Raw genomic sequence first — 11401 nt, 5'->3', positions numbered from 1 at the left:
GGCCGGGGCGGAGCGGCCGCGCCGCCTTCACGCAGCCTGGCCCCGCACGCAGCGGGGCGTCCGCCGGGCAGATCAGACCTTTCTCCGTGAAGTTCTCAGCCCAATCTGCCAAGCCTCAGCTCGTCGCTGCCTGGAGGCGCTGGCGCGCCTGCTTGCCACACCGTCGTTTGAAGACCAGTCAGAGATCGGAGCACTAACACCCTGTGTAACGGTTCGGGTGAACTTAGCTGGCGATGCCGATGCGCGGTCCCTGGCCCTGGGGCCCCCCTTTGGGGGTCGCGTCTCCGTAGTGTCTGAATATACACGCCGAGGAATGGCTTTTTCAGTGGCGCCTTTTCCTTCAGTGGGAGCCGAGGGAACTGGGGGTGGGGAGGGCGTTAATAGACGCGTTAATTTCGCACTTGCCTCTGCCTTTCTAGTTCTGGAATACTATGTTACCGTACATGAGAGATCGGAAGCCTGGCGCTTTAATGACTTATTCTGGGCTAGACAGGCACGCGCGTATACAGCTCTTGACTCTGTAGGAATCTGGAATGATCATAGTTGACATTTGAAGAGTAAATATTACGTATTTCTTGCTTGATCCTTACCAAAATACATGTCACAACTGTAGACTGCGTTAGTACCGTGTACCTTAGTTAGTATCTATAAGATACCTGTGTTCTACATTCATTTTCTAAACCTGTATATCGGAACATTACTGTATAGGGAAAAGCAAAATTTTGTGATTTGCTCAGGATTTTTAAAAAAAAATCTCGCAGTCAAACAGACTACCTGAGGGGCTGGGGATTTAGCTTAGTGGCAAAAGCGCCTGCCTGGCAAGCGCAAGGTCGTGAGTTCGGTTCCCGGTACCGGAAAAAACAAACAAACAAACAAAACACAAACAAACAAACAAACAAACAAAAAAACCAGACTACCTGAAAACTGAATGAGGGTTCACGCTCTGGCGTGTTTGCAAAATAACAAGAAAAACCTAGTGCTTTCCAGTTCCCGTGGCCACGAGAGCCAGCCAGAGTAACAGAAAGGAGTGTAGCTGTCAGATCGTAAGGCACAGTAAGATGGTGTGGGCAGTACCGAGTCAGTGAGGACCTGTGCCATCTAAAATGAACAGAATCTGGTATTGGGCGTCCGTGACGGCTGTCCTATAGAGGTTTGAATCCCTGTTACCGCATCTGTCTACAGAAATCTGCACTTTGTGTGTAACCTCAGTTCCAAGATACTAGCATTTATTAAATTGAATAATAAAAAATTACAGCTTTTGTAGATTTAGAAACTACAATATGTTGGCATTTTCATACTTCCACACAGTTTTTAAAATGTAAACATTAGATTCGCTAAATGGAACATATCTAGGCTGGGGATATAGTTCAGTGTTGGAGCATTTGCCTAGCATGCATGGGTCCCTGGTTTTGATCCTCAGCCCTGCAAAGAAAATAAAAAAGACGTATTCTACATAAAATATATCTGCACTGACAACTAAACTTTGGTCTAGCTAATCTGTCATTGAGTATTGAGACTAATACTTGCGATTTACTGATACCCTTTTCCGTTATTTCACCAGTTCTTAGTGCTGCCACAGAGAAGGTAACAAAATTTAGAAGATGATGTTGTATTAATTCTTCACATTTATTAAGTGTTCACTGTTACTAAGTGGCAAACTAAAAACTTTATATATATTATTAAATTTCCACATGAGTTCTGTGTGTTCTTTCTTAACCCCGTTTACAAACAAGAAACAGGATTAATGAGATTAAATATCTTGCCAAAGAGTACCTAGCTAGTGAGTGATGCTAGGTAGAATTATCACATGTAACCTGTGTTAGTCCTTTTGTACAAGGTTGTATACAGTGTAAGTTAGCTGTCAGTATGACACCTTAACACATCTTATGTTAACTGTAACATTTAGTATACCCATAAAGAAAAAAATTGGGATAAAATATCAAACTAAGCCGATAGAGTATAAAATTATATACGCAGTATGACTTCAGTTATATAAAAAATGAGGAAAGGAAAAACTATAGAAAATGTGACCGGAAAGAAAGTGAATGGTAGGATATGACTGATTTTGTTTTATCCCAAAGTGTTTTTCAGATTTTAGAATATTAAAGAAAATAGGGCTGGAAGTGTAGCTCATTGATAGAATGCTTGTTTAGCAGGCACAGGGTCCTCAGTTCAATCCCCAAAACTTTAAAAAAAAAAGTTAACATGATGTTCTGTATAAAAATGGGGATGCTACAGTACTTTGGTCCATCAATTAGTTTTAAAAGAAAACCAAATTTCAGTAAAATTTTTCTAGTAAGTCAGGTGTGTGGCATATGCCAGTAATCCCAGCACTTGGGAGGCTTAAGCAGGAGAATTACAAATTCAAGTTCAAGGCCAGCCTGAACTACATAGCAAGACCCTGTCTCAAAACAAAAAAAATTATTTTGTCCTGGTGTCCATTTTAGTGTATACCATAAAGCAGAAGACGCTGTGGATTAGTGTAAAATCTGGTAAGCTCCGGTGAAACTGGGGACCAGAACTGAAGAAATTTTTAAAAGAAGGTTTAAATTTTGTGTTATGATTCTTTTCATGAATGAAACAAAATGTAGATTGGGAAAATACTAATTTTAATGTCTTTCTTCCTTGTACTGTATAGAGGAGTAATTTTTAAATGGCAAAAATAATGTGCTAATTAATGGACCAAAGTAATGTAGCATTCTCATTTTGATACATAACATTATGTTAGGTTGGGGAGCCAAGTCAAGTCCCTCTTGGACTACTTAGCAGCATTCTTTAATCACAGTATATATGAGGCTATATACTTTGATGATGTAGAAAAAGCATTAAACAAAATGTAGCAACATTTATGATTAAAAAGTTCCAGAAAACTAGAAATAGAAGGGAACTTCTTCAGCCTGATAAAAGGCATCTATAAAAACCTATAGCTGCTGGTCATGGTGGTGCATATAGGTAATCCTAGCACCGGGAGGGTGAGACCAGGGGATCTTGAGTTTTAGGCCAGCCTGGGCTACATAGAAAATTCAGGTCCAGCCAGGACTACATAGTGAAATCCTGTCTCAAAAAAAATTATGGGGCTGGGGATATAGCTCAGTGACATAAGTGCCTGCCTTGCAAGCACAAGGTCCTAAGTTCAATTCCTGGTACAAAAAAAAAAAGAAAAAGAAAGAAAGAAAGAAAGAAAGAAAGAAAGAAAGAAAGAAAGAAATGTCAAAATAAATAAATAAATAAATAAATAAATAAATAAATAAATAAATATCAAAACAAACCTAAAGCTAATCACAAAACTTAATGGTGAAAGTTTGAACACTTTCCCCCTAAGATCAGGAGCAAAACAAGGGTGCCTACTCTCACAACATCCATTCAACCTATTTTATTACAGAACCCAACCAGTGCAACACGTCAAGAAAAATAAAAGATAAAACTTGGGAAGGTAGAACCAAAACCATTCTGCATTTTTAGTTTACTTTACATAGAAAATACAGAATTAATAATAAAACTACTGTAACTCATGGATCTTTAAGGAAATAAATGACTTATTGGGCCGGGCATGGTGGCACATGCCCATGATCCCAGTACTAGGGAGGCTGAGGCAGGAGGATTGCCAGAAGTCTGAGGCTAGCTTGGGCTAGTTAGTTCAAGGCCAGTCTAAACTACATATAGCAAGACCCTGTCAATAAATAAACAAATGGCCTTTCATGCTGCAGCTCACTTGCCATTAGGTAAATTGAAAGTAAAGCAAAGCTGGATCTTACTGTAGTTCTAGCTATTTGGGAGGCTGAAGCAGGAGAGCTGCTGGAACCCAGGAGTTCAAAGCTGTAGTCTGGACAACATAATGAGACCCCATCTCAAACAAAACAAAAAAAGCACACACAAAAAACCACTAAAACTTATAATGAGATCCCCATGTACTCCGTGTCCTTCAGAATGGCAGGAAATGAAAGGTATGAATGCAGAACTAGAGTTGTGTGAATTCCAGCTTTGGGGCTGTAAGTTGTTTGCATCCTGTGGAGTACAGAGACTGAAGAGAGGGATATTCTCCAGCCCACCAATTCCTTTACTAAGGATGCATGCCAGAAATCTAGCAGAACTCCAAGAAGCACAGACATAATGTGCACTGCAGCACGTTTGGCACTTTAAGAAGTTTTTGAAGGGGCTAGGGTGATGCTGAATGCTAGCGTATGCAAGGCCCTGTGTTCAGCCTCCGGCACTGAAAAAGAAAAGGCCATAATAAATCTTGCTGGTAGATATATACTGCATGTATTTTATTATTCTCTATAGTATATACAGTTCTAAATATAATCTCTGAATGTTGAAGTAGATCACACCCAAAATGCAGAAACAGATGAAAACAAAACAGCTAAGAAGTAAGGGAGGTGAAGACAATGAATGAGAGAAAGCTCTTTCAGAGTTTCTCTTTCGGACCATCATCCTTGCTTGCTAGGATTCCAAACCTCTGTGACACACACTGCTCCAGACTTTTTCCTTATATTACCCAGGATCCCTTTCCTATTGGCCACCAACATTTGATGGTTATCTTGGAGGACCTTCATTTGAGTTCTAGCTTTGCAGTCTGACTTGACAATGGTTGTACCTGTCTAGGTAACTTAATTTCTCACCCTACGTCTCCTTGACTCTTAAAAGTAGCCATAATATATTGACTCACTAATAGGCAAATATATATATTATATATACACACACACACACACATATTAAGTGCTTTACTCTGTACCCATCAGCTGTGCTAAGTAGGGATATGCTGATGAAGATACCTGCTTTAGCAGTAATTTTCAATCTTCAGTCTCAGAATTGCCTAATAAAATTTTCTCTTTTTGCTAACAGTACTGGGGTTTAAACCCAGAGCCTTGTGCATACTAGACAAATATTCTGCCACTGAAATCCTTTATTTTAAAATCTTAAAATTTTGAGGCAGGGTTTTGGTAAATTGTTCCTGTTGTCCTCAAACTTGCAATTTTTCCACCTCAGCCTCCTGAGTAGCTGGGATGACAGGTGTACAGCACCACTAACTAGGTCTAGAGTTTATGCATCGGGCTGGGGTGCCTGCTTCTGTAGCATCCCCTTCACAGATGATTCCAGTATTCATGAGCAGTTGAAAATCTTTGTTGTATAGTGTATGTATTATGGGAACAGAAATGACTCTTTTTTTATTCCTCACCACATCCCTAGGGCCTGGCACACAGGTGCCCAGTAAGTACTTGTTGAATAAATAAGTGAAAGAGGAAAAAACAAAACAAAACAACATTATCCCTGCTCTTTAAAGCTAACAGTCTACCAGGAAAGGCAAAGAAACATTATTGTATTAAAGTGTGTCTTAATATGGCCTGTTCTTCCTAACATAGATTGAATGCTTAGTCAGTATTAGTTAAATCATTATGTAGTGAAGCGTAAATTTTCATCTGTATTCTTCATCACTTATGTTCTTGAGAGAAAACAAAATTAATATAATTTGCATAGTCTGTTTCCAGTTGCGCACAGAGCTCTTACGAATGTTCCCCCTCAGCTCAGTCTGCATTTCTAAATCTGAAAGCTGCCATTTCTGCCTCTCTTGTACCTCTTCCCAGCTTTGTTTCCAGTTGTCTAATTTTTGTCACTGATGTTTTCCTTCTGTTTGCCCAAGCAACAGCTTTGCAGTTCTTTGATTCTTTACTCTGTGTATGTTTTGAATTACACGACTTTTTTCTGATCCATGTATTGTGCTCAAAACTTGATGCACAATCCCTATGATCTTTTTTTTTCTTTTGAGATAGAGTCTCTCAGTGTAGTCCAGGCTAGTCTGAGCTCATCATCCTCCTGCCTCAGTCTCCCATGTGCTGGGATTACCAGCGTGCACACAACATGGCCAGCTTTCTGTCATCCTCATGAGCCAATGTGGCATATGGTTAAGAACACAGAGTAGTGTCAAGCTATAGAAGTTTGTTTCCAGCTGTGTCATTGCTGGCTCCGTGACCCTAGAAGGATTAATGTGTGTCCTCACCTGTTAACAACCATAGGGTCTCACTATGTAGTCTAAACTGAATTTAAACTCACTGTGTAGCTCGGACTAGCTTTGAACTTGTGATGATTCTCCTGCCTAAGCCTCCCGAGTGCTGGGATTACAAGCGTGCAGCACCACTTCTGGTGAGAACTACCTGATTTTAAGATGACCAGTGGCTACTGTATAAATACACTGTAACTGTCACTCTTTAGTTAAATTGTAGCTCCAAGAAGACAGATACGATGTATATTTCTTTGGTATCCCCTTCTCAATACCTATTACAGCAGAAGGCATTATAAGAAGCTCAAAATACCTGTAAATTTTGAGAATACAATATTTTGCTTTATGTTTAATAGTAAAACTCTCTTGTCCTTTAAAGTCTGAGAAATAATTTTAGGACTTCTTTAGAATCTCATTGTTGCTGTTTGAAAGTAAGACTAATAGAAATGTGAGGTGACGGTGAAGCCAATGAATGTGTTCTTGGTGAAACTATTAGGTCTCGTAATTGGAGTAATTTTCACAGGTGGATGTGCTGGATGGACATTTCTCGAAATTGACTAAGCGCGGCAGTCACCTGGAGTGCTTGTAAAAGTACACGCATCCAGGCCCTAACCCAGACTTCCTGATCAGAGTGTCTGACAGAGAGACTGCGAATATGGTTTTTTTTCCTTTCCTCCTTTGTTTCTGCTTAAAAACCTTGGGTGGGGACTGGGGATGTAGCTCAATGGTAGACTGCTTGCCTCGAGTGCCCAAGGCCCTGAGTTCAATCCCCACTACCACACACACACACAAAAAAGCAATAGAAACCTTGGGTGATTCTTGTAAGAAAGTTTCAGATAATGCCGGTCTAGATGATGTACTTTCTTTTGAAGGTTGCAACTAGATTTCTGTAGGCAAGATACTTTAATCCAGCCATTCATATTTCTTTGCCCTATTTCTAAAACACTTCAGGCCTGAGGACTTGCGCCGTGAATTTGGTCGATATGGCCCTATAGTAGACGTTTACATTCCACTTGACTTCTACACTCGCCGCCCAAGAGGATTTGCTTATGTTCAATATCCTTTATTTTGTGTGCATGTGAATATGTGTACATTTGCTTATATGTATTCAGGAGCGTATGTTGTAAGATTAACATTGCCTAACTAAATGTGTTTATTTCTTTATCTCAGAAAATCTAAAGCAGTCCACAGTAGCTGGCAAGCGCCCCCAGTTTGAACCAACCTGTTAGCTAGAGTCAAGCATAACCCGAGCAGGCGAGACAAAAGGCACCTAAAGTTCAAGCATCAAGGAGTAAAGAGGGAGGGTGTACACAGATATAAAGACCTGGAAGAGGGAAGTCTTTATCAAGCAAAAGACAAAGCCAACTTTGAGACTTCGGCTTTCCTACATTTACTCAGAGTTCGAGAGTCAAAGCCAAGTCTGATTTTGTTGGTTCTGCATCTCTTATAAAGTCCATCTTGCAAGTCTTAAAGAGTAAAGGTCAAGGTTCAAGATCAAGTGACATTGAGGTAATTGCCAGTCTTATTTTATATTGCATTTCTTGAGCTTATTTTGTTTGCTATTTTTAAAAAAGTAGTTAATAACCTCCTGAAATATTGAATCCTTTATAGAGCTAATATATATTATACAAGGATTAATATTGTATAATTTATATAGCTAAGGGAGTTTAGTGGGTTATTTCAAACCAGTGTATGTAATTGTAGAAGTTTGAAGATCGTTTTTATGTTTTTTTCTACTTATATCCCAAATAGTAAAAACATAAAGGATTAAGTGATAGGTTCAAACATGCGTTTGGTTTTTGAAGGATTAAATCAGTTTTTACAAACTCATTTGTATATGTGCAGTTTTGTTTTGTTTTGAAACACGGTCTGGCTGCCAGACATGGTGGCGCATTCCTGTAATCCCAGAACTTGGGAGGCTGAGGTAGGAGGATCCCTGTGAGTTCAAGGCCAGCCTGGACTGCATAGTGAGTTCAACACTAGCCTGAACTACATAGTGAGACCCTGTCTCAAAAACAAAAACAAACATAAATAAACAACAGACAGAAACAGGGTCTTGCTATATAGTTGAGGCTGGCCTTTGACTCATTGTGTAGCCCAAACTGGCCTCATACTGAAATAAAGCAAATGCCTTTAATCCTCCTGCCTCAGCCTCCTCAGTCCTGGGATTATGGGAACAACTTGTATGTATGCACTCTTATTTATGTGATTTATCTTAAATGGCATAATTATAAATCTTTTAATGAAAGAACAATTTTAATTTCAGAGTAAAGGTTTCTGCAAGCTGATATTTTCAGTGAAAATCCTGATGGATCCTTTTTATGAAAAGAAGTCAGCCATAGTGGTACAGGCCTGTAATCCCAGCACTCTGGGAGGCTGAGGTAGGAGGATCATGCATTCAAAACCAGCATGAGCAATTTAGCAATTTATTGAGGTCCTGCCTCAAAATAAAATATGCAGAAGAACTTTGTATGTAGCTCAGTGAGAAGACCCTGAGTTCAATCCCTACTACCATTAAAAACAACAACAAAAAAGGAATGAGTTCTAAACAGCCTTTAAAAAAAAATAATGCCAGCTAATTTGGGACTAACTTTTTTTTTCTCATAGCATGTTTCAAATTATACAGGGATTTTGTAGCTACATCAATATATTAAAAGTACAGTCAAGCCAAGTGTGGTGGCACATACCTGTAATCCCAGCACTCTGGGAAACCAAGACAGGAGTTTGAGCTCAGCCTGTATAACTTAGTGATTTAAGTGAGTTCCTTCTCAAACAAATAGGCCTGGGAATGTAGCTCAGTGTGAGTTCAATTTCCAGCACTGCAAAAAAAACAAAAAGTTACATGTTTGTTCATTTTTAAAGACGTTTATTCTCCTAAATATTAATAGAGTACTTATATAATAATAAAAGTGAATTTCACTCTGATTGTTCATAGTGAAGATGTGAATGTAATAGCTAGAACTTGTTGTTCCCTTTAATTTCATTTTACATGTATACCTTAAAAGTACTTTTACTTGCTGTCTGATGTTCAAAGTGTCCTTAACAGCTAGTCATATTTGAAGATGTTCGAGATGCTGAAGATGCTCTTTATAACCTCAATAGAAAGTGGGTATGTGGCCGTCAAATTGAAATACAGTTTGCACAAGGTGATCGCAAAAGTAAGTGTGACTAAACATCAGATCTTTTTTATTCAGCAGAATGAGTTACAGCAATGGCAGATTTTTAAAATTTAAAATTCTTTCAGCAAGTGATCCTAGTTGATTGGCTGTTACTGTGGTTTTCAAATAATGAATTGTTACAAGTCTTGTTTTTCACATTCTAGCACCAGGCCAAATGAAATCAAAAGAACGTCATCCTTGTTCTCCAGCTGATCACAGGAGGTCAAGAAGCCCCAGTCAAAGGAGAACTCGAAGTAGAAGTTCTTCATGGGGAAGAAACAGGAGGCGTTCAGATAGCCTTAAAGAGTGAGTACCAAACAGAAGATTAAAAACTTGTTTTGGCCAGGTGCGGTGGTGCACACCTGGATACCCAGCACTTGGGAGGCTGAGGCAAGAGGATTGTTGTGAGTTCAAGGCCAGCCTGAACTGCATAGCAAGACCCTGTCTCAAAAAGAAAAAAATATGTGAGTGTGTGTATATTTGACAAACAAGGTAAAGAATTCTAGGTAACTAAAATGTTCCTAAATGAGCCCAATAATTCACAGTCTTGCTGGGCATGGCGGTGTATGCCTGTAATCCCAGCACTGAGGGAAGAGGATTGCCAAGAGTTTGAGGCCAACCTGGGTTACATAGTGAGTTCAGGGCTGGGCTGAACTACATAGCCAGACCCTGTCTCGCAAAAAGTTATCAAAATCTTGAATTGTGAAAATTACTACAATTTAATAAAATGTTATTGTGAAAGAGGATTGACTAACATTAATATAAGTCAATTTATTTAAAAGGTAAACTATCAAGACCAAATTCCAAGTATAGTAATATTGTAGGAAGACATAAGTAGTAAATTTGAGGGGAAAAGATCTTTGCAAGTATCTGTTTTGCTAACCATGGGCTGGTTTCTCTTAGAATAATAATAAATCACAATTGAAATTAATTACGTGGTGAAGTTAGTGAAATAGTAACTGGAATTGTATTGGCATGCCTAAATTTTTAATAGTATGTATCTTAAATTTTAATCCTTTAATTTTTCACAGGCATGTAGAATTTTAAGATGAATTCTGTTCTCAAAGAATCGTCAATATTTAAAACAGACCTTGCTTTCTGACTAGATCTGGAACACATGTAGTATGTGTAAACTACATAGGCCCGCATAGCTTCAAATCAAAGCTGGTCTCCAAGGCTTATTTACTTCCTCTTCTCTAGTCCTCCCATTTTTCAACTCCCAGAGATTAGACAAGAAAAAGTCTTCCCTAGTGTATACATACCAGAGCTGGATTCATTGTCTCCAGCCCCTACAGACCAGACTGAAGTGGACTGGCTCCTCTTCACCTAAGTGGAAAGAAGACGTACGAAGGAGCCACATTCACAATTATGACTTTTAATATCTAAGAAAATTGCTAAATTTCTGATTGCTAGAAAATGTGACCTAGTCAGAACCCTCAAATCTTGCATTATCACAGAGGTACCTTTTCTCTGGTATGGACCAAATGATTTGATTTTGGCCCATCCTTGGGTAGGTATTGAAGGTGGGGAAGCTTTAAACTCCTTTGATAAGCCAAGGGAACCCAAGTCAGGATCGGCAATTAATAAAATAAGTAAAATACTATTTCTAAACAGCTATAGCATAATTTGAAACTGGAAACTTGTTATTCATTCTCTGGTATAGTAACACTACAGATCTTTCTTGCATCTTAGAGTAATTCAGTTTGTCCCATGACTAGGGGATACTGATTGGCAGTTTGAGATTTGAACTAGGATAGAGTTTCTAAGATAGGCATGGTAGCATGTGCATGTAATTGCAGTACTTGGGAGGCTAAAGCAAGAGGATCAGCATGGGCTACATTGTGAGACCCTGTGTCAAAAAATAAAACCAAAAATCACAAGTAGTTTCTATCTCAAATACAAAGTTATATTTATTTTTCAATTTGTATGCCTTATGTATAGGAAGGTAGCACTAATGCCAAAATGGCTTCAAGCTTCATAGAGGACATGCATATATGTTCAAAAATTTAGATTACTGTGAATTTATATTTTATGTACCTGTGTATATACATACATTCATGCATAGTTTACACTAAATATAGAATGGGGTGAGTGATATAAAATAGTTTAGTCTATAAATCAAAGATGAAAGTCAATGTAAAATATTTATATCTAAGCAGCACCATTCTAAATTACTGGATAATAATCTGCTAACCTTGATGAAAAAGATTTAGTTTGTAGCCGGGCGTAGTGGCACATGCCTGTAATC

General features: G+C 38.7%; 1 protein-coding gene across 1 annotated transcript in view; it reads left to right on the top strand.

Annotated features, from left to right (window-relative positions):
* Srsf12 (serine/arginine-rich splicing factor 12) overlaps positions 1 to 11401 on the top strand; it is a 67383-nt gene that overhangs the window by 49653 nt on the left and 6329 nt on the right. The window contains exons 2-6 of the mRNA XM_013510715.1: positions 114 to 286; positions 1562 to 1584; positions 6947 to 7051; positions 9050 to 9153; positions 9318 to 9459. Of these exons, the coding sequence (XP_013366169.1) occupies positions 114 to 286; positions 1562 to 1584; positions 6947 to 7051; positions 9050 to 9153; positions 9318 to 9459 (547 nt within the window). The remainder of the gene's footprint in view (positions 1 to 113; positions 287 to 1561; positions 1585 to 6946; positions 7052 to 9049; positions 9154 to 9317; positions 9460 to 11401) is intronic.

The sequence above is a fragment of the Chinchilla lanigera genome, unplaced genomic scaffold (genome assembly GCF_000276665.1).
Source record: "Chinchilla lanigera isolate Chin_1 unplaced genomic scaffold, ChiLan1.0 scaffold00010, whole genome shotgun sequence".
Taxonomy (NCBI): domain Eukaryota; kingdom Metazoa; phylum Chordata; class Mammalia; order Rodentia; family Chinchillidae; genus Chinchilla; species Chinchilla lanigera.
Note: the sequence above shows the minus strand (reverse complement) of the source record. Positions and strands in the feature narration are given on the sequence as shown.